Source organism: Etheostoma cragini, chromosome 3 (assembly GCF_013103735.1).
Source record: "Etheostoma cragini isolate CJK2018 chromosome 3, CSU_Ecrag_1.0, whole genome shotgun sequence".
NCBI classification, from domain to species: domain Eukaryota; kingdom Metazoa; phylum Chordata; class Actinopteri; order Perciformes; family Percidae; genus Etheostoma; species Etheostoma cragini.
The window spans coordinates 199,190-223,030 of NC_048409.1; the positions used below are offsets into that span (position 1 = coordinate 199,190).

Genomic DNA, 23,841 nt, shown 5'->3' on the forward strand with positions numbered 1-23,841 from the left:
GCCTGCAGTCTGTTGCTATCCTCGTCGCTATGGCATCTGTTAGCGTCTCTTGCCTTTGTTTATCTAAACTTACCCACACGCTGCATCTAACGTAGTCTGCCGAAGCCTCGCGCCACTGTGTGTTTCATTGCTTTTGTATTTTATTTGCTTGTATAAACTGTCAAGGTGATATTTCAAACTGTTAGTACTCCTGTAATAACAAAATTCAACTTTGCAGTATTTACAAAGCCTGTAAGCAACAAACTTTTACAATAATTAAGAAATAATAAAAACTGCGTTAACGCGCAATGAAAAAATTGTCTGTGTTAATTAATGAGTTAACGCGATAACGCGTTAACTTGCCCAGCCCTAATATATATAGACCTTATGTTATTAACCACATCTGCGCTTTTCTTGCTTGACATGTCAAAATGTCTGGTGTGAAAAATGCGTACAGTTAATTTTAGGTTATATTTATTTCCACTGTATTTTATTGTCCTTGTAGGTTTGTAATTTCCAAACTATGTGTGTATATTTTGTCATGACAGAGGCATTCCAGAAAATGTGTTCAACCAGCATCCTGGTCAGATGTCCAACGCAGAGAATGTTCATCCACACATGACGGGACAGACTGTTGGCATGGAGGTATTCAGTTATAACTGAATTATATAATTACTCAACTAGCTCTCAAATTTAGCAACAATTGTATAATACCAGCATGCTGTCCACAAATTACTTGATGCAGATTGTTTTTATCATAATGCTCTGTGGTGTCAAGCCAGACGTATAGTTTAAATAATATATGCTCAAAATGGATGCAAAGGATCAAATGTTTGGTGCTGCAGCCTTCAATTAAAATGTGATCACTGAACCCGTGTTAACTGTTTTTGAACGGTCTTGTGTGGTTGTCTCTTTGTCATTCCTCAGCACGGTGAAGGGATGAGCCATGGTGAACATCATATGATGCTCGATGGATACCACTCCTTAAATGAGGCTTATTCACACTCAAGGGTAAATCTTGAAACCCGGTGTCGTTTATCCAGATTTATAGAATAGAATGCCTTTATTGTCATTATACACATGTGTAATACCTGTGTAACGAGATTGAAGCCACTATTTTAATAAGTTTGTTTTTCTCCCTAGTACAAACACACAGACTGCCTCAGTTGTGCTTAAGTTATGTTTTATAGCTGTAATGTCTAAGGAGAAGGATTATGTTTTATATTTGCTTTTATATGCATTCGTATGAAAGTGTATAATTTGTTCTTTTGCTCCCAGTATGTCATTGCTCTAGTTTAATGTCGTTTAAGCCCGTTTGGGATGGGCACCTTTTTGGTGCATGACAGTTTGAAAAAAAAAAAAAGTCAATGCTATGCTGCCTCAATTGGTAGAAACGTTTCTGTGTTTTCCCACGTTTGAATTTCAGTCTGTAGTGTACATTTTTTAAATGTGTACCTGGAACCCTAATCTTTCGTTTTAGAAAATAAGGTTGACATCTCATCATTGTCTAATAGGGAAATTCAAGAGAGGACTCCTCTATGAGGCGGGAGGGCAGACACAGAGGCTATAGCAGGAGATCAAGATCCAGATCTGGTTCAAGGTAAAATTTCTGACACACTAACCCGTACAGCCGTCAGCCAAAGTTGGGCCGACAGTTAGCGTCTGCTGACGTAGGTGTTTCAGTGTGTACTGTACCGCTGGCACTAGTCAACCTTCACCGGCATTTTTCCCGCTGATTCAGAATGTTGAACATCAAAGGATGGATCACTCCGATTGGCTGGTCAGCAACACAAAATAAGGCACACGCAGAATTTGAATACTATTTTAACTATTTGAATATCTCTTTTTTTGTAAATTATGTCCATAAAAGGGCAAACATATGAGTAGGGCTGCATGATTATTGCCAAAATAATAATCACGATTATTTTGATCAATGTTGTGATCACAATTATTTGTTTATTTTAACCAAAACAAATGTAATAGTTTATAACTGCTTTCACATTCATATTATGTTACATTCTTCTTCTGTTGAAGTTGGATGTTGGATAGACATACAGCTGCAACACATGGAAATGAAAATTAACTATCTGAAATAAATAGCGTAGGATTTTAAACCTTTTTTTTTTTTTTAAAGCTCCGTCACTTGTGTTCTACAATAACTGATTAAAAGAGCTAGGGAGAGAGAGGGAGTGCTACTCACAGAGCGACGGCTGATCATTATGAACGGGTCAGGCACGGGTCAAATGGCGGTGTGTATGAAATGTCTGTATCGTCACTGCGTTGCATTTTTATGAACTATAATATTCTGGCCATGGGTCCCATCTCTGGCCCAGGTCCAGCAGCTCCGTCTCACACGATGTTACTCTTCGGAGCAATAGATGCGCTATGCAAAAAAAACGGAGCGCTCTATGAAATGACGCTTTAAAAACAAAAATCAAGCGATCAGGCAAATTTGATCATGGAAAGTCAAAATTGTGATCGAAATTTGATTAATTGTGCAGCCCTACATATGAGATACAAAACTACTTGTTTAGGTATATTGGTAACATGTCTTTTTAAAAGATCTACATACATACACATTACTAAATAATCAAATTAGATTAATGTCCTATAACCAGAGACCCCAAAAGTACAATTTTACAAACTTTTATTCACACTCTCTCACAGCATAGGAAACACATAGGTCAACAAATGAGTGACAACTTTGTTCGTTTTATTTTCTGTAACATTAACCAGTGTAGCATTCAAGCATGATGGAATTAGCAAGCTTAGTAACTAGTCAGCCAGCCGCTAGGTAGCTGGTTAGAGCGAGCTGCTTGGTCCCTCCCGCAGACTTCTTTGCCGGGCAGAATGGATGACAGCTTAGGGGAACAACAAGCTAAATTTGGCTAGCCGTCTCCCGGCGTCTGCTTGCTTCCCGGTGGGGAGAGGAGGGACCGTAGACCTCGTGCTGCCGCTGGCTGACCATCAGCAGATGGCTAAACAATTTCACAATGAAGTGACCAATTAACAAAATTCAGGTGGGCAACAATGCTTTATTTTATGTATCATAGCAACGGTTTTAAATCCAGTTTTGTAGCTCTTTTTTAAAATGACTAATGCAGACTAGTCCTACCTGCTGGTATGGAGAATTATTTACTCTTACGCAGGCGCAAAACGTATGCGCAGGTTGGCTGTGGCTGTTGTTTTTTGCCATGTGTTTAAGTACATTTTTCCCCCCCCAAGACACGGATGAGGGGCCGTGCCTCGCTGCCAGTAGTATTCTCATGTCGGGATGGTGTGTCCCAGGCTTAAGAAGCTATGCTCATCACAGACAGATGTGCAGATTTCAGTTAGGTGTTATCAAATACAGCTGTGTTTGTAATAGGTGTTATTGGGCAACACATTAACACTTGCGAAAACCTTTTTACAAATCAAGTACAGTCCTTTTTCTCAATTTTAATTAGGCACATGTTCACACTTAACAAAGCCTGTTTTAACATTTGTTTATGTAAATTATCTTATCTGTTGCAATAGTCGATGCACCACGAAGAGCAGTGGACCCCACTGCCAAATGTTTTATGTATGAAGCGCAACTAATACGTCACTAGAACACAAACACATTATTCACCTCTATTCACACACAATGAGGCTTATTTTCACTCGTGATTGAACTGTATTCTTTGAGGAACTATAGTGCACTTCTTAACCTCTACAACAGGCCTACAAAATGAATTTAATAAGACCAACCCCCAAATCCCAAATGACTACTTATATTATACTACACTGACTCACTTACCGTTTTAATGTTTCCAGATGTTTGATATCAGGACAATGAGCCGACAGATCTGACAAGTTGAACGTTGTCCAATCAGAATGGACCCACTGAACTGGCGTTTTTGGCAAAGCTGTTTGTTTAATAGTTGACAATGAAGAAAGCAAACTCGTTGACAATAAACTACATCAACACAACAGTATGTGGCGTTAAACTGGACGGGCCCAATAACCCCTGAATAGTTCTACTTGTTAAATTGTAAATTCCAACCAACGGGGGATGCATTAAGTCGACAGGATCATTTAAAAGGCAGCCGCAACTACATCGTGCGTCTGCTCTGCTTCTGATGTTGTGGTGGCAGAAATTTTGCTGCGGCGAGCCGCCACTGCAAGTTCCCCTTTTCAGCTGGTTCAATCCTTTGTGTTTCAGATCTCCCAGGAGAAAAAGATCAAGATCTTCTTCCTGCTCAAAAAGATCAAGACATCGACGCTCTCGCTCCAGGGAACAGCGCCGCAGATCTCGCTCGGGTTCTCACGACAAGATTGAAAGAGAAAAGGACAGGGAACGCAGACAGAAAGGTCTTCCCAGCATAAAGAGCCAGACACTCAGTGGTAAGTGCAACATCGGAAACAAACCTGTGAATGTCATATATGATGCTTAACAGTACACAAAACTGCTGGAATCACTACTACATGCAAGTTGTAGTGACAGTCAGCCTCCAGCCAGCTAGCAACCATCCACTATCATTACAGCCCCGGGGACACATCCACAGTCCGCCCCCAGCCAGCTAGCAACCATCCACTACCATTACAGCCCCGGGGACACATCCACAGTCAGACCCAAGCCAGCTAGCAACCATCCTGGTCAGCACTTAACTCCGGTCCTAAGGACTCTAATGGCAGTTTCCTGAACCGTCAGGACACAGATCCAAGCAGAGTCAGAACAGCGGCCATTTGTAACATTACGCCCCTGTTAGCCTTACTTGTCCCCCTCCTTTTGCTTTTAGTCATCTTTACAGTTGTTTAAATTTACCACACAAAACATGGTTAAGGCACCAAAAGGACTAATACTAATTGTAATTTAATGATGTGGTAGCATTGAATCTGGAAGGGAAGGAGAACTGGGAGTTGGAAGGGGTGGGTCTCAATTCTGCCTTCTCAAGCCGCCCACAAGTTCATTGATCTGAGTGTCACGATTTCGGTTTAGTTTTGCATATCGTTACAGCTCTACAGCTCAGCCATAAATTCAAAGTCAACACTATACATAACACATACCAGTATAAATTAAAAAAAAAAAGCAGTTACTTATTATATTTTGCTTTTAGTTTGCAGCACTACACTTTGGGTTGGACAACTAGACAAAAAAACTCAGCAGTCCGACGTGATGTCCCTTTTGGAAGAATTTGGCCAGATTGAGTCCATCAATGTAAGTATGGCATATTTATGTCAAAGATACGTGTGATTCTCTGTGGTCTTCAGATAATGCTATCAAGTATTTTGCACTACTATCTTTTTCTTTCTCAATGTGCAGATGATTCCTCCGAGGGGTTGTGCCTACATTGTTATGGTTCACAGACAAGATGCTAATACAGCCTTGAACAAACTCAGTAGGGGGTCATACAAAGTCAATCAGAAACCCGTTAAGGTACATATCCACAGTTTGCTTTTATTTTCAGTTTGATATTGGTTCTGTGTAGGGATGCCCTGATTGATCAACTGCCGATCACTATAAGCCGATATTGACTAAAAACGCATAATCGGGGGCTTGCCATTAATAGCTTCTAGTCGCCTTCTTCTACACACACATATGTAAACACTTGGCCAAGAGCAACAACTGCGTGCCTGTGCCTAACTTCGCATTTATGTGGAGTGAAGTGAAGTCCATCCTGTGGGTGCCTCTCATCCGCCTTATTGGCCAGCACACTTTGCACACTTCTACACACAAAACATAGTTGAAGGGTAGCCACCCAGCTGAGCATGACAACTTTAAGCTCAAAGCGGAGAGTGAGGGGGGAAAAATGTGGCATCCAAACGGCTGATAGTAACACAAGCAACGATAATGTGGTTTTGGTGCCTAATTATGATTTTTGTTGTGACAGGATGCTCACTTAAACATTGTAAAGACCACCCGCCTGTCTGGGGAGTGTGTCCCTATTCATTTCTATAGGAACAGCCGTGCAAGTCATCCTGGTAGCGTTGCAGGGACTTTGGAAAAGCAGGGCTTCCACCTCTAAAAAGCTGACAAAAAAGGGACTGTTGTCGATCTGGAATAAAGACAGATTTGTAACGTTGATATAAAAAAAAACATCCCCCATCTCTGCATGTCATCCCCCATTTCTCTCCCACCTTTCCTTTCTAAGGGAAAGAATGCTCCAACAATTAGGGTATAAGGAACTAGACTGATTTGTGATTTTTATTCATAGGTCTACTAAAGATTGACACACCATTATATAGTACTCTGGTGCAAACCAGACAAACAGGCAAACTGCCAAATACTTTACACAACTATATCAGCTGCTATAACTTACCAAAACAACAGAAAAAAATGATTGCCACTGGCCCTCTATCGGCAGATATTGCTCATTGAGGATTGGCAGTTGGTACTAGAGGCTAAAAACGTGATCAGGGCATCTCTAGTTTTGTGACTCGTTTTAGTTGTGATTGTTAACTTGATCATAGCTAATGTTATTCTTGCCTAGATTGCTTGGGCTTTGAACAAAGGTATAAAATCAGCGCACAAAAAGTTCTGGGATGTGGAGCGAGGAGTTACCTACATCCCCTGGAGCAAAGTCAAAGTGGAGGAGTTGGAGAGCTATCGGGAAGGGGGTATACTGGACGCAGACACACTAAATCCAGGTAAACATTTACCCATTTCATAAACTTGGCCAAGATTCACTGCATCTCACTGAATTTCACTGCGGGCAGTGAGAAATGGTTTTCCTTATGTTATTTTTCATTATGCACAGAGTGGAATCATAGCAAGGACCTCAATAAGCAGGCAGCTGTAAATGGAGCACTGGAAAGTGTACCAGCAGATGGAACCGTCACTGCTCACATTCAGGTAATGCTCATGCAGTCTTTAAACACCTTTCTTTTGATATTACAAGTGTTACTACTTTATTGGTATAATGGCCTTGGTGTTGGAAGCTTACTTCACAATCTTTCTTGTGGAGGGAAAATAAATTTGTTTTGCATATGAGTATAGGAGCTTATCTTAACCACTCTCTCATCTTATCTTAAAAAAAATACACTGAATTACATTTTTTGTGATAGTTCCATACATTACAATGTTAAATACTGCATCTAAAGAACCCATTCGGTGAGAAATACTCTGCAAATCAAGATGTAAGGCATACTTAGCTTCTGATAGTTTTCATCAGGACTTGTACCATGGGCCAGGGAAAATACCTGTCCTAATCTGCTGAAAAGTGTAAATTTAAATTGTGTACTGGGACAGCTAATACCTCCTTTGGTAAAATCAATGTTATTCTGGAAATTGGTGCTCAGCCTATGGTAGTCCATACATAATCACTGTCACATTATTGCTGCCTCTTCCGTGTTATTAGTAGAGCGGCAATGATTAGTAGACTAATCGTTTAGTAATATATTATGCAAAAGTGACAGAAATTGCTGTTTTCAGCCACTATGATATGGATATTTTTGCTTTTCTCTGTTTTATATAATAATAAACCAAATATCTTTGGGTTATGGATCAATAAGACATTTAAAAACATCACCTTGGACTTGAAGAATTTTTGATGGGATATGTTTTTATGCTTTTTTTCCTGATGTTTTATAGGCTTTTATCGGCAGATAAAACAATAATGAAAAGAGTGTTTCAACCCTAGTTATTGGTGAATTTAACTAACTGACAGACTAACTGACATTTCAAACAAAGATCTTGCCAAAACAGATGTAAAACTCTGGTAGAATATAACTTAGGCTAATGCTTAATCATTAGTGATGCTTCATCCACTGGCTGGGTCAGTACTGTTAGCATCTACTTTTTAAATGATTGATTTACACTATCTTGTCTAGTTTACACTAGGCTAAGATTAAATAGGCTGTTGATCTCGGGGCCAAGATAAAACGAATGGCACTAGTGACAGCTGACAGCAGACTTGAGTTCAAAAAGGGGGATGCAAATGTACCTGTTGGCCAGTATTTGGCTTTGTGTGTATGTTTGTGGGCTTGTGCGCTCCATGGGTCACATCTTTACCACTGAAGTATTACTGGAGTTGACAAATGCTTTGGATGAAACATACACCTATGGAAGATTACTTGAATAGTCACACAATAGCATGCAATTTGTTTGTGTAAAAGTTAATTATTGTGTTATTACATTGAATGCTGATGAAGCTAAAATATCAAGAAAAATATTTTGTTTATGATATAAATTGGATAGATTCAGACAATTGCAGATAGCAGATGTATTAATTCTCTGATCCAACCCAACGGAGAAACAGACAAGAACTTGATGTGAAAGTGTCTCAAAGAGGTCATACAGCCTAAATTGTTACATGTTACAAGTTACTGCCAAAGTGCTTTAAAAAATTCTCAGTCAAAGTGTGTGAAACAGACATGGGATAAGTTTATAATGAAGTGATGAATTAAACTTTCATGAAAATAGACATTTTCAAGTTTCTGTCCTAATTGAATATCAGATTATTTAGTCTATAAGAGGGGTTGTCAGCATGTCACTTAGGTCTTTGTATGCATAATGAGGGTTGTTTCAGAGTCACCAAATAAGCAGACAGGAGTAATTTAGGGGATTTTGATACACTTTGCCACAAGTCAGATAAGCTCCTCTGCTGATAGGAAGTAAATACAGCAATGCTTTTTTCCTGCGTTTCTCCTTTTTCTTTGCAATATATTTGCATCTACACTCAGTAATCTTGTACTGTGCAGTATAATACATTCAAATAAAGTGGGAATATCAAAAAACTTTAATTACTGTGGTATGTGTAGAGGGAAGCATTTTACGTGATCCTTTCTCTCATTTTAGTATCTGAGCTCTATTATACAGAATGTCCGGGTTTGGCAGAGTTATCAGTTATTGTGTATAGAATGATTAATTTTAACATCTAATTACATTTTTTTCCCCTTATCAACCCACCAGTGGCTGAATTACCCAACAATACATTTCAATGGTTAAATAGTATCAGCTTCTTGGTTGTGTTTTGGTTGCAATTGATGGGAACCCTAAACACATGGATGTAAAACTAATGTTGAGCTTGAAAAGACTCAATTACAGCACACATGTGACAGTACAGGTGATTACCAAATATGAAATCCAAATCTTAGTTTTAATTAGCAGTTTTGTGAAATTCCTATGGAATGAAAATATCACTTTTTTTTTTTTTTTTTTTTTTATTAATATGAGTTACCCCAGCCTGCCTATTGCCCCCCCGGTAGCTAGAAATGGTGATAGGTGTAAACCAGGCCCTGGGTATCCTGCTCTGCCTTTGAGAAAATGAGACATCATGGCTTTCAAACAACTAATGTCTATATAAAAGAGACTTCAGATACAGTATTAGGGACCACTAAGGTCTATATAAAAGAGACTTTAGATACAGTATTAGGGACCACTAAGGTCTATATAAAAGAGACTCCAGATACAGTATTAGGGACCACTAAGGTCTATATAAAAGAGACTTCAGATACAGTATTAGGGACCACTAAGGTCTATATAAAAGAGACTTCAGAGACAGTATTAGGGGAGCACTAATGTCTATATAAAAGAGACTTCAGATACAGTATTAGGGACCACTAAGGTCTATATAAAAGAGACTTTAGATACAGTATTAGGGACCACTAAGGTCCATATAAAAGAGACTTCAGAGACAGTATTAGGGGAGCACTAAGGTCTATATAAAGGAGACTTCAGATACAGTATTAGGGACCACTAAGGTCCATGTAAAAGAGACTTCAGATACAGTATTAGGGACCACTAAGGTCCATATAAAAGAGACCTCAGATCCAGTATTACGGGACCACTAGGGCCTATATAAAAGCAACCAGAAAGCACCATGTCACTGGACCTTTAAAATGTTAAAGCAAGTAAAAATGTCCTGATGAACAAAAGCTGAATAAAATAAATGGTTAACAAACTAGGTTTAAAAATCACCATCCAGCTGGACTGTCTGCCATATGTCGCTGTAAAGAAAAGTTGCTCACATGCCTTTTGGTCGAGAGTATCTGACTGTTGGCTGCTGGCGGGACTTAAAGACCCGATTGGGAAGAAGTGTCCCAGTGGGAGACAAGGTAAGCCAACAGCATTGTTAGCAATTTATGCTCAGTGTTGTGCCAAACCGGTAATGAAAACTGGACAGAATACATTATTTTTGAGTTTGTTTAGATTTGTTGTTGTTTTTTCGGCAAGGGGAATTTTGCCTACCAACCATAAAAAAGCAGTTCGTCATGACTCTGTGTCCATGTACTGCAGTATATACAGCAGGTTTCAGTTATCTCTGCTTTTCTTTTTCTTGGACCAGTTTAAGTGTGTGTTGTTGATAAAATTATTAAGGAAAAAATTCAAAATCCTTAACAACTAAACCACTTTAACCACTCTTGTACCATAGGGTTAGGTATTGGCAAATGCTTTCCAGAATTCTACAATCCTGTTTTTGGTCATTTATTACTGAATTAACCATGCTTACTTCTGACTCAATTGTTAGGCTGTCAGTGTTTCTTTGGCATGCCTTAAAAGAGCAGTAAAAAATGTGGCCAACCGACTATTACTGAAGTTTAGAGACATTTGTTTGACTTGTTTATGTTGAGGTTTAAACTTTTTTTCAATAAAATATATTAAAAAATATAAAAAGACCAAGTGGAAGAAAAAAATAAAACTACCCTTTTGCTAATTTTGAGGATCATTTTCTAAAGAGTTAGTACTTTGTGTTCCCCAAACTGAGGATATTTGTCTCTGTACCCAAGACAACACAAATTAGTCTGCTATGTAATAGTTTGGGGTCTAGATGTTTTTATATAGTGATATTCCATGGAGCTGCTAGATTGAACATTTTAACATCAGCACCTGAAATTATTATTATTATTATTTTTTTGCTCTAATGAATTAAATTGAAAAGTGATTTGCCCAAATGTCTGCCTGTTCAATCATGTTACACAAAAAAGATGTATTGAATTTGGGGCTAAACTTGACCTTTAAAGCTGTGAAAGATGCACAAGTTGATCCTTGTTCTACTTTTTTGATTTAATTTGTAGTGCCAGATCAGTGAGCAGAGAACCTTTATACTTTGACACCTTCCCAGACCGTTTTGTTTGCTCATTGAGCAGCATATCGTCCAAGGGGCTCGTACTTAATTTATTTTCTGGGTCTAAACATTTTTGCTGTGTAAACTCACCCAATCCTCTTCTTTGAATATGTAGTGTTTTAGACCTTAGGCAAAAGTACAGTTCATAGTTGTCAAGCCACATGCATGTTGTGTTTGCCACAGATGTCTGTGAATAATAACATGCAACATGACCAGTAGACGGCACACTTTGCCGTCATGTTTACCCTCCTAGCTTATTTACGGTCACTTCATACAAATAATATAAAATTGACACTGAAGCAAAAGGCCAATGGTTCATTTCAATTAAGCACTTTTGGCTGTTTGAAAAAAAATATATATATCAGTTTTCTACTGTATGTGTAGTCCAGTGAAATTTTGTCAGCACACCTTTAAGCCTACCATAAACTAGAAGACTTTGAAAAGATTCATACATATAACGCTTTAAAATCTAAAGAGGATGTGTCATAGGTCAAACAGTTTTTAGTTGGACTATAAGATTTTCCAAAGACTGGGAATCTTGCAGGTTCACTGATTCCAAGAGTACAGCTGAAATCATTTTGATATAATTTCCCAACCTGCTCCTGGGGGAAATCTACAAGAACAAAAACTGAGCAACAGGGCAGAAACAAGCAACTTTTGGCCACAGCTGCCCTTGTCTCTACAGTGGTTTGTTCTAAAAACCAGACAAAAAGAGACCCTGGTTGGTTTCCACTCTATTGTTGTAGAGATAGATGGAACATTAAGGAGGCACTCTTCTTAACTCCACAATTTCCCCAGTCCCCCCCCCACCCTCTTTTCCCACAGTACAAGAGAACCAAAACCTGTTCATGGAGTCCCTGTCATGTCTACTGTCGAACCGGTTTGCTGCATTCTGTTTGGTGCTGGAAAGAGCGCACCTATTGGTTGTTTACAACGTTCACGTCATTGAACTTCCCTATTTGCGTGAGGCAAGACTGACAACTTATGATATTAAACATGTTTAATATATTGTTGGAAAATCTGGACGAGACAAAGACTTAAAGGGATGGATCGGACTTTGTATCAGGGACTTGGTGTACCTACATTAAAAGGCAGTCCACCTAAGAAACAGCTGTTGAGGGGGGCGGCAGCAAAATGTAATTTAGCCATCTTTAAAAATAAATTTAAAAAAAGGCCCACCTAAAAAATATCAGTTTGTATATGCTATATTAACTTTTTTATACTGCTTTACAAGCCTGTATACAACAGGGAACTGAAGCCGTTATATATATTCATGCTCTGACTATTTTTTTTTTTTTTTTTTAAATGGTTAGTTCGGTCACACAGTAACACAAACAAACCGACCGAGGCAGCAGTATTCTTGGTGATGTTGATTTTTGTAGGTGGGTCTTTTTTGAGTTTTATGACCACCTAACAATCGAGATCATGGGAGCACACCATAACTCATGATTTGATTCCGATATTGATAATTTGACCTGGAAAAGGAAAATCACTTGAAATTCTTTTCGTCGAAGGCCGGCATTAGGGAGTGCCACTTAAAGGGGGGTGAGAGGCTTGTGTATGCTAGTGTATGTATGTAGTTTTTTTAATTTTAATTTTTATCTACAGGCAAAGAGCTGCCAGATTTTTGTCCAATCATTGTGTATGACAGCCTTTTTTTGAGGGGAATCATAGAAAATGTGAAATTCAAAATTATTTACACTTAAGTTGTTTAAAGCTTCCCTGTTTTAGCAAATGTCCCTCTGATTCTGTGCATTATGGGATTTTACAGAAATCTGCATTTGCAGCCTTGTAAATCTTGAGCGCTACCCCTTTAGTTTTGTATAATTTTTTTTCGTCCAATCACTACAAAAGGTTCTTTGTCAGGCATCCTACATACCCACATGACCATTGGAATTTCTTGTTTTAAAAGGTAATCCACAGGTTTGAATTCTTTGGATTTAAGACATGGCTTTTGAGAACTTCATGAGGCTAACTACTTTTAATGCCTGCAAATAATACTTACCTCATACTCTTTGGCAAATTCACTTTATTTTGGATGTAAGAGCCGTGACACACCAACCTGATGTTCTGCCGTCAGACAGTCTGGCGAGATCGGTGACTTGAGTCTGATTGGTGTTTTCCCTGCGGTCGTCCATCCGGAGAGGTCCGGAGGGGCCGTTGGCCTTCATTTTGGCCAACTTGACATGCTCAGTTAGAGGGCGGCCTCTGCCGGCAGTCAGACTCAAATGACCAATCTGATTGGTGGGGTGCGAATCCGGAAATGAGGAGGAGGTTGAGCGTGACTAGATTCTCTCAAAATCTGACAAATCTTTTAAAGTGGTCTTAGTGGATCTAAAATGAAGACAGATTCAGTCTCTGCACGGCCGAACTTTCCTTAAAAGGTTTTCAGAAACAAGAATACGCTGCCATGACAGTCTGGCTGTGAATTTCTGGAGACCCACGTTATGCGTTCGTCCAATCAGCTGCCACTTTTCATTTTCTGCTGACGCTCAGCCGTCTGGCTGGTGTGTCGGGCTTGCGACCCACATGAGTTGTGTAGATCTGAAGTTCTTTTTCCTACCTTGTACCTGCATATTAATGTTCGTCATTCTGCCGGTGCGAATCCCGGACAAGCTTGTACCTATTGCTGTATTACTTGACCACACGTTTGGCTACTCAGATAGTAATGCAAACTGAGGAAAACCCTTACGCTGCTACTTATAACATTATCCACATCAATTGAGCTTTGAAAGCAACTCAGGCTATATTGGATGACACGCATCAAAACACACCATTGTTTATGTATGTATCTACATAATCCCACACCAATGGCATCTGGGCACGGTTACCTGTCAAGACATTCCGCCGTTTCCAACATCAATGTGCGTCAACATTCCAAAAAGCTGCAATTTTCTCATATTTGCTCTTTGGATGGGAAAGTCCCAGATACTCTACCTTGACTTGCTCTTCTGTCTGTATGGCATGTTTGGCATGTGGTACAGGTGTCAAATAAAACCTTGAATAACTTGAGGTGGCCAGTGTGTGTTATGCTAAAAGAATGGAGTTTCACTGTCAGGCGCAGAGAGGGAGTGGAGGAGAAGAAGTGGCACAAAAGAGGTGCATGGCTAAGCAGTGCCAGCAAAGAAATGATGCTCCTGAACATGCAGATGAATTGAACTGTTCAGGCCATGTCTGCTCAACACAGTGGGGTTGACGAAGCCTGTGCCACTTTTTTCACCTCTTGCATAATAGTTCCACAATAATTTAAAAACAAAAGAAGGGCATACTGTATATATTTTCCCCTATTCCATATTTTTATCTCAGACATGATTAAGATGCTCGATTTACGTTTATAATGTTAAAAGATGTTTGAGAAGTTTTTCCTCCCTGGATCCCGTGCCGTAGTTAAGTTTCCGAATTGTTGCCTTTTTTACGCTAGGTTTTAGAACCAAGCTTTGTAAGGTTTTGATATTGGTTTCCTGCCAAACATCTTCTTAGTCCCAAGGCCAAGTCAATGGGCTCTTATCTTGCATACATTACTTGACCTCCTACCTTGCCTAGTCTCATGACAGATGGTAAATATAACCTACCAAACTGGCTGCGATTGTAATGTTTGAAGACAATTGGGTCTGTTTCATTCGAAGATCAGAAAATTAAAATTTCCTAAATGTCCTTTTTGCAGGCTGTTTGCATCCCAGGGTCTATGTTTGGTATCTGATTTATCAATGTTTTATGGATAATTAACTAAACAGACGTAACAGGATCTTTCCAGTACAACTATTAGCCATTGCTTCTACAGGTTACCCGGCATTTTGAAGTAAAGTGGATACAACACAAAATGTTGCCAGCCGTCGGAATGAAGTGGACAAGGTAAAAAAAAAAAAAAAAATCAAGGTGGAAGTCAAGGATTAAAAGTTTTTACTGCACATTTAGCCCACCATAAACAAGGATTTAATTACAGAGAATGCAAACAGGACGTATGTGCAGTTAACACAGGGAGCACATTTCATAACTCCAACCTTCTTTCTAAAATAGTTTGAGCCTTGTGTGAACCCCTTTCAACACTTAGTTGTATTAAGAATAAAACAAATCGCGAAATTGGCCTGCAAACAAACTTTTAAAACCAGCTTGTGTCGGCATCAAAACATTAAATCATGGAACATTGTGATTGTGTAATTATGCAGTTAAAGGACATATACACTGAAAAAAATTATAAACGCAACACTTTAGTTGGTGCGCTTATTTTTCATGGGCTGAACTCAGCTCTAAGACTTTCTACATACACAAAAGGCTTGTTTCTCTCAAATGTTCACAAATCTGTTAGTGAGCGCTTCTCCTTTGCTGAGATAATCCATCCACCTTGCAGGTGTGAGAGAGAGAGAGACCCCAAAAAAGTATTACAGTAAATCTGCACATATTAGAGTGGCCTTTTATTGTGGCCAGCCTAAGGAACACCTGTGTGATAGTCCTGCTGTCTAATCAGCATCTTGATATGCCTCACCAAGGAGAAGTGCACACTAACAGATTTGTAAACTATATTTGAGAGAAATAAACCTTTTGCGCACATAGAAAAAGTCTTCAACTGAGTTCAGCTCATGAAAAATGGGGACAAAAACAAAAGTGTTGCGTTTCTAATTTAGGCCAATGTATAATGCAAATAAACTTCCGTATGCAGCAGTAAAATAACCCAGTAAAGCTCTCACAGCATAAAGTACTTGCATTTCTCAGTTGGACATTTAGTTTTCAGATTATTAAAGTATCAATTTTTTCTTGATCAATTTGTCAGTTTTAAAGGACTGACACTCAACTTAAACAAAATGAATATATGAAAAACAATGTCACCACTCTCAACCACATTTTTTTTGTTTAAAGAAATACCTGTTTCAAATAATTTCACTTTGATGAATGCTTAATTTGAATTCATTTATGCTAAACTTAAGGTATTCTAAATTATATTAATTACACATTTTTTACGTCCTTTAGCCTGTGCTTAGAATAGAAATTAAATATTTGTGAACGTAATCAAAAGAGATGTGATGTGTCATGTTTTAAAACCATGAAAAAAAGCTCCTTTTTTTTTACATATTGTAGACATGAGAGGTCTGACTCTTAGCCCTCTGGAGCATTCTCACATGCACTGAATAGGTCCACATAGCTCAGTCATTAACATGGATTATAATGTCAACTGAGCAGTTTTCTTCTTTCAGTTGTTTTCAAGTGAAGTGACATTTCAAGGAAAGAGGAAAATTCTTCACTTACATCAGACACATGAGGCCTCACAAAGGTGAGTGTTAGAGAAATGTTCTTTGGATGTAGGGATTTCCACTCGTGGATGATGCTGTGAAAGGGTTGGAAGGTAATGAAAGGCTCATTCATAATAAAAGGGATTTGTTGGTTTCCATGACATTTGTTTACTCATGTATAACTTAATCTAACCTATTAAGCTCTAAAGGCGGGTTATTGTAGAGCTGCAGCATTACCGTCTTTTCACGTGTCTTCTAAGTGGCAGGTATAAACAAAGGAACTAAATTGCCGAGTGAAAGCACTGAGTTGATACCCATCACAGATGATGGATCTTGATCACAGATCTAATGCCCAGCTGCCTGCACGTGGGGTTTCCTATGTGGAAATAACCTGCAGGAAAAATGGAGCAGCAGACGTCCTATTTTCTGTCATATTTGCTGCAGATGGAGTGAACACCAGGGTAAGAGCAGACCCATCTGTTGCTTTCCCCAGAGTTCTGTTTCTATTATACATTAGTAGTTATATTGCATGACATATTCAGCTTATGTACAAAATGACAGGTTGTTTTATGTACTGTCAAAGTTTAGGGCAGCAAGATTAATTGCAATTTTATGGAAATTGCAATGTGGACTAGTGTAATATCGGAATCGCAGAGGAGCACAACATTTGTTCAAGGCAACTATGTGTCAAACCGTTGTGAATGAGGTGTTGTGTTGCTGCAGAGACATCCCGGCCTACAAGTGTTATTCTACAGACTACGGAAAACAACTTTGTTCCTCACAAAGATCCTCACAAAAATCACACATCATTTTTAATTAGGATTTATGATTAGTAAGTTATGAAAATATAATTGTAAATAATACAAACAAGATCATTTCCTTCAATATTGAGAATCATTGCAATCACAATATCAGTCAAAAATAATCACAATTACATATTCTCCTCATCATGCAGCACTTTCATGTTTCCTATGATTTCTTTGCAGCAAGTAGTTAAATTATATTATTCAAGTAGTGATTTAAAATAATCTAGTGCAAGGACTTTCTTTCTGCCATTAAATGAACAATTATGTAAAACTTTGTTTGGGTCACACATCAAGTAAAAAAAAAAGAATTGTAGTTTGAGAGCTGCTTGAGAAAAATGAAGACATAGCTAAGGAAAAGACATCCCCTCCCTCAGTGCTTCGGCCCTTCAAATGAGCTTCACTAGTGTGCAAGTGGCAAACTTAAAGCCACTATGTGTAGCATTTGTCCAACTTTGGAGACTCCTAATGTCAGTATCAAAATGAACATTGTAGCAGACAAAAGTGTACACCTTGCCATCACTAATTAGCCATTTTAGCAAAGATAGACAAATATCAAAATGATAGGCTGGTGATCGAGCATCACTCTATTCTGGAGTGAGTTTAACAGTCAACTAAGTAGTAAACGCCAATCTGTTTATACAACGGCTGCTGGCTACTGTTTTTGGTTGCATTCAAAAGATCTGACCAAAACAGATGTATATCCTTATTACCCAATATGATGACAAAACTTGAAATATCAGAACTAGTTGACTTACTGACCTGAGTAAGGCTAGTGATGGATCAAATGATAACCCCCTCTCTCAAATACTGAATCAAGAGAAGAAGTGCTTTACCTGCAGTTCCTCTGTTGGCCACTGAGTTCCAGGAACAAAAGATTGTTGAAATAACTGGGGAGTCCCCAAATTCTCTCTTGAAATATAGAAGTAAGTATATTGGCTGTCTGTGCCTATTTTTTACTAATCAAACATATTGTGATGAGGGATAAATTACATCAGCACTATGTTGTCAATAGCTTTTCTAATTACTATGATGGAATACGTGTTTGTTTGTAGAACAATGAACAAACCTGCTGAAAATTGTTAAAATACCAAAGTAAAAATTTTCTAACTGTAGCTATAGTGCCTTCAAACTCTGTTTATAGTCCTAGTTGTGTGTGTATGTGTGTGATTTTATCACTTAAATTATGTAAATTATTTGAATTTATACCTTAATAAATTCAAATATACCCTTTCAATATTGCATTCAAAAATGGCAAGGTATAATAGGCTGATGTGTGTACATGTATGCATAACAGGTAAGACACACCTTGCCGAGTACAGTCCTGGTTGGGTGTTAATTAAATTACTGAAAGTAATATTTCAGAACGGTTGCCTATGGTTCTGTCACTTCAACCTTTTCGGACATTGCCAGGGAAACCTTTCGTGAGCTGTAGCATTGTAAAAAAAAAAAAAGATAAGTATTTGTGACTCATCTATGTATATTGCGTTTTGCTTTTCACACTCCATACGTGTGATTAAGATCAAGTGCAACAGAAATAGGGGCTTTCAATGTGAGCATAATCTGTTGTTGCTTATTTTTGAACCCATGAATCTGTAGGGGGGTCTTTTGTGTATTTGTTGTCCTGATGCTACGCACTGGGAGGCCGCTCAGTCAGTCCCATTTTAAAGGATATATAAGGAAGCAGGTCTGTAGGTGAATCTGCTCTGTAGTCTGCGTACCCACAGCCAGCTCTGGCAGCAAGGACAGAAACTTTAGATGACCACCTGGCAGCAGCTGCTAGGCTCAGTTTTACATTGATGTGCTCACTGAGTCTGGCCAACAGTTGGCATGCATTTGTGTAAAGAAATGGGATTTGTGTTAATGATAGATTTTGGGTTGTAGGTTAAATGCATGACATATGGTTTCCATCCGTAGAAAATTGAAATTTAATGAGCTTTTTGAGTTAAATGCATGAATCAGTGGACTTACATAAATGTTTAAACTAACCGAATTCTACCTCTCATCCAAGTAAATAACCAGAAAGTGAAGTCATGCAGTAACTGGTACAGCACATTAAAGCATTATGAATATGTTTCTTAAACATTTGATATGTGTGACGATTTCACCTTGATTTGACGACTCACTTTAGTCATTCTGACTTTTAAATTATAACTACAGTATAACCTTTTTTTTGCAAACACTGTCAACTTGTCACAGATATTAGTGTACATGCTGTACTGTATTCTGTAAGTTCTATTCTATACATTTAAAGTTGGATTAGTATCAGTAGTATGTCATTGATAAAATGCAGTTGGTATTATTATGTAATAATACATGCTGTAGCATGTATTATGTAATAACAATATATGCTGTAACATGTATTTCTCCATTGTTGCATGTCTATCCTTTTAAAGCCTAAGATTCAAAGTGCTTTACAAAAGATAAAAAGGTTAAAAGAACAAAAGACCAGTACAGCACAAAGATTACATCAGAACAATTAGATGTGTCACTACTCAAAATTGAGCTCATGCATCAAACCCAAACGAGATGGGTCGCCAGCTAAGACTAAAACATCTCAGAGACTTGGCTGAGCTGGCCCAGGGGAGACTTCCACAGCCTGGGAGCCGGGACAGTCCTTTTGTGTTTTCAGTTTTGTATGAGGTACAAAGTATGTATGAGGGTCTAGCAGAGGTATATGGTATTATTAGTTCAACAATAAAATCTGGAGCAAGACCTCTCGAAGCCTTACGGATGATCTTGTATTAAATGCTAAATTTAATTGGCAGCCAGTGAAGAGACATCAGATATGAGGTGATAGTGAGTAGTTTTCCTACTCAGCAAGATACTTGTGCATAGGAGTTAATTATTAATTAATTATTAATTAGTTAATTGGAGACCCCAGGCCTAATGGATCAATAGAGGGATCAAAACATGTAACACTTTAATTAAAGGTCGTGGTGGTTTGTCTCAGTTCAAATTTGTGTGTGGTTTCTTTTCTTTTTTATTCCTGTCCTGTCCCATCCAATCCCGTCCCGTCCCGTCCCGTCCCCTCTCAGGCACTCAAACACATCCCTGATGTGTAAAGGTAGATGCCCAGGCATCTACCTTTACTTTGACCTTAAAGCAAAGCCATTGTATTGGCTGTAGCTCTGAAACTTTTTCAAATCAACATTTTGGTTGTTTAGTGGTATTATGTATATAAGTATAATTGCAACTCTCAGGTTTGCTGCAACAAAAAGCCTCCATAATGGCAAACCCCCCCCCCCCGCCAGTTCTTCAGAAGTTTATTGTTTCATGTCTATTCACAACTGTGTGTGATTGTAGTGTTTATAAAATGCGTAGTGTATATATGATGGTCTTTGATGATGTGATTAAGTAATTTTAAACAAAACTGCAACCACGACCACTGTCCTGAGCAAACGTGCATCTCATTCTGTCTGTGTGTATTAGTACTGATGCATGTAGTGACACATGCATCACCTGACTATTCTGTACTCCAGCAATGTGGGATTGAGAACATTCAGCCACTTAAAAATGCTTAATTGAATATTTCAAGCCTTTTCTTCAATTTCCTTGAGAATATCCACATGGATGTGGATGGTCGGAGTGGTAACTAGCTGGACTGATAGTTTGTTTTTTTTTCTGTTTTGTCCAAATGAGATAACATGCTCATAATGCCTGTAGTGTGCTATGTGTACTATACATTTTATTGTTAAATGTACAAAAAAAATCAATAAATACATTTTTTTTTTTTTTTTTTAATGGAAAATGTTTGGGAAACTTTAAGAAATACTGGAGAAAAAAAAAGCTCAAAAGATTTTTTTACTTCACAAAATGTGACAAAGATGAATACACATGGGATGCAATCAGAAGATGTTAATACAGTTTTGCTTTCAGTTCATTACTTAAGCAAAGCTTTGTTTCACATTTTACTTTAATCTTAGCCTGGATGTACAGTGCTGGGATAAAGCCTGGAACCCCCCCCCCCCCCCCCCCCCCCCCCCCACCACCACACGCACACACACAGACAAAGACACATTTACTTTAATCTTTACGACGATGCCATTGTGTTTCTTTGTCTTCCAGGTGCCACTGGTTCAACAGGCCGTACCCATCAGGAGTCCAGCTGCTTTTCCCGGCCCCATCATGCTGTCCCCTACATCCATGCCTCCAGGAGGAGCTCCTTTCCTCCCCACGGAGTTTGGCCCTACAAAGTTGGCACCAGGTAAGCCATCTTTATAGAAGAAAATAGGGTGCATTTTTCAACTATCAGCAAAAGGGGAGACGAGAGTGCAGTCATGTTGGACTTCATGATCAAAGGAACAGATCTATGCTGCAGTGTTGTCACTGACGTCGGCTTGATGGTACTATTCAAACATTTGCTTTCTGCTCTCTTTTTCATTTGTGCTGCCACAATACTTAATTTACCACGAGGGATCGATAACCTTATCTTATCCTCTTTTGCAGCAGGAAGTATTAAACATCCAGAAGAATCCCGCAAGGATTCTAAAGGAGACAAAGGCACACCCTCAGATCCGGTCAGGGACAACCACCTGGGGTCTCCTGGAGCACCGGTGATAACCATGCCAGGCCCCGGAGTCCTGCAGGGTCCCAGACCGGGTATGCCACCACTGCAGCCCCCTCCCGGCATGCCAAATCCTCATCTAGCTCCATTCCTCTCGCCTCCAAACATGCCACACATGCCCCTGCAAATGATGCCTAGGGGACCCATGTTCCCACCAGATAGGTTCAGAATGCCTATGCCCTTTCCTCCTCGTGGCCCTCCTTTCCATCGACATCCTTCAATGGGACCCGAGGGCATGGATGGCAGAGAAGGGAGGCATTTCCGAAATGGGAGGCCAGGGTTTGGGTGCCCACCCTTCCACAGAGGGAGATGGTAGAGGTCAGCTGAATCACTGTGACGTAAGTATCAGGACACCTGGATCAACAAGGACTGCTGTGAACAATTGGAGGTGCATAAAGCTGTGTTCAGACTCTATTTAACACCACCAGAACCTGAATGAAAAACAGTCGTCGTTGTTGTGAATGTGGTCCATGCTCCTACAAAGTGACCACAGAAGAGACTCTGCTGTAAATAATGGATGTGCTTGTAGCTGTTTGCTATCTTTTTGTATATGTGAAGTTGTTTAGTTTATGCTTAAATTAGTAGATGGAGGTGAAAACAAAGGCAAAGTCTGTATTTTTTAGCTTGTTCCCTCACCACAGTTTTTGTGTATGGAAGGATACAGTAAATATCTTCAAATCATTATAATTCATACCTTTTTGGTATTTTGTTTTTAGTAAAATGCCTTTGTAACACACTAATGTTTAATCCCTCACCAGAAAAGTTGGATTTCATTTGAATGAGATGATTTCATGTCCGGCCAGTAGAGGGTAGAGTCAACCATGTTACCATGGCCAACCTCTGATGTACATTAAGGTCACACCTTATAGGATCATGTGCAGTGAATATTAAAAAGAGGTACAACCATCTGATCAGGCCCTTTCATTTGACATTTTTAATCTCTGGTTTGTTGGGAGGATAAGCATTCCTGCATACTATGACTTCCCTTAGCAAACAGCCATCAGACATTTTCTGTGGGTGGCTAATTATAAATAGTGATATGCAATTTACTTTATGTCTTATATTAAACTATAGTTATGGGATTTTGATAATGATATGACTTATTATAGCTGCATAAACCATTATGAAGCCATTTATCTGTTTTGTTCTTCAGAGCAGCCTTCAGTCTCCTTCACATTCACATAGATGGGTTGAGTATGTGCATGTGATGGGAGGCCAGCCTGCACCAAGGAGCCGGCACCTTATTGATCTGATTATTATTGATCAGTGTTTGCTCCCGTCTTTCTAAAACTAAACCCTCTCAGCTTCTACTACTGCTCGGTTCACACGGGCAGTGATTGGCTCCGAGAAGAAAGAAGTGGCATCCTCATGGTCTACTGGCACGCCGTCTCCGTGGACCGTGGGCTCCGCCCCTCTCCGCGCTGGGGTAACAAGACGCTTGGTCCGTGGATTGGCAGACCTTGGAGAGGCGCCAGGACCCAGGGGCACGGATGGAAACACGAACATTTGATGAACATCCGGTCGCAAGCAGCCGGATCCCGAAAGTGGCGCGGACAGGTACGTAAAGAGAAGCAAGAGGCATGCTGTCTTAGTCCTGATACGCATCATGTCCCATCATGCTTCCGTGTGGTCCTAGCGCCGTCCGTACGCATGACCGCGGCACTCAATCATACAAGTTCGCGAGGGCTTTAACTGTCTATGGGGCTGACGGGGGGCGTCGAAGGCCGATAGGCGGCGCATCTTGTGTCGGTTCATTCTGTCAGACGTCGGTGGTCGTGTAGCCTGAATCACGGCTGTTGGTGGAGTAGCATGCTTGGTTAACAGGACACGCAGCCCTCCGGACTCGCCGAGCCACCTGGGAAGTGTTTGAACGCCTCCTCGGTCATTAGGCTGTGCTGTTGGGGGGAGAGGAGCAGCCGTGGAGAACCTCAGTGCGGTAAATGGTAGGCTATGCACGAAGCCGGGTCATTTAATGTGGCCCCAGACGCCCCGGGCTGTTACCCGGCTGTATTTGACATGAATGTATTTTCTGAATGTATGACTGAAAGGACAGAGCGTATTTGCGCAGCTGCGTTCCTATGACCTTATGGTGTCAAGTTAGTTGCAGCGTCACTGCCATAGTGTGCTGCTGGAGGTGGCGTCTTCCTGTCATATGTCTATACTCATACGTGTGGCTGTGATCAGCATCCTGACGTCTTCCTGTCATATGTCTATATTCATACGTGTGGCTGTGATCAGCA

General features: G+C 39.6%; 2 protein-coding genes across 7 annotated transcripts in view; both read left to right on the forward strand.

Annotated features, from left to right (window-relative positions):
• Positions 1–23,841, forward strand: part of LOC117940274 (SR-related and CTD-associated factor 4-like) — a 36,580-nt gene that overhangs the window by 6,240 nt on the left and 6,499 nt on the right. The window contains exons 9-18 of one of the 4 annotated variants that reach the window (XM_034865619.1): positions 528–624; positions 907–990; positions 1,494–1,579; positions 4,163–4,344; positions 5,058–5,158; positions 5,264–5,377; positions 6,432–6,588; positions 6,699–6,793; positions 21,103–21,241; positions 21,484–21,929. In XM_034865619.1, coding sequence (XP_034721510.1) covers positions 528–624; positions 907–990; positions 1,494–1,579; positions 4,163–4,344; positions 5,058–5,158; positions 5,264–5,377; positions 6,432–6,588; positions 6,699–6,793; positions 21,103–21,241; positions 21,484–21,917 — 1,489 coding nt within the window. In that variant the 3' untranslated portion in view covers positions 21,918–21,929. Of the gene's footprint in view, positions 1–527; positions 625–906; positions 991–1,493; positions 1,580–4,162; positions 4,345–5,057; positions 5,159–5,263; positions 5,378–6,431; positions 6,589–6,698; positions 6,794–21,102; positions 21,242–21,483; positions 22,513–23,841 lie in introns of those variants that run through there. The other 3 variants (XM_034865617.1, XM_034865623.1, XM_034865630.1) reach the window with 3 other exon arrangements.
• tiam1b (TIAM Rac1 associated GEF 1b) overlaps positions 23,001–23,841 on the forward strand; it is a 53,350-nt gene continuing 52,509 nt past the window's right edge. For 2 of the 3 annotated variants that reach the window (XM_034865584.1, XM_034865603.1), the window contains exon 1: positions 23,001–23,158. The gene's annotated coding sequence lies outside the window, so the exon portion shown is untranslated. Of the gene's footprint in view, positions 23,159–23,294; positions 23,545–23,841 lie in introns of those variants that run through there. The other variant, XM_034865590.1, reaches the window with a different exon arrangement.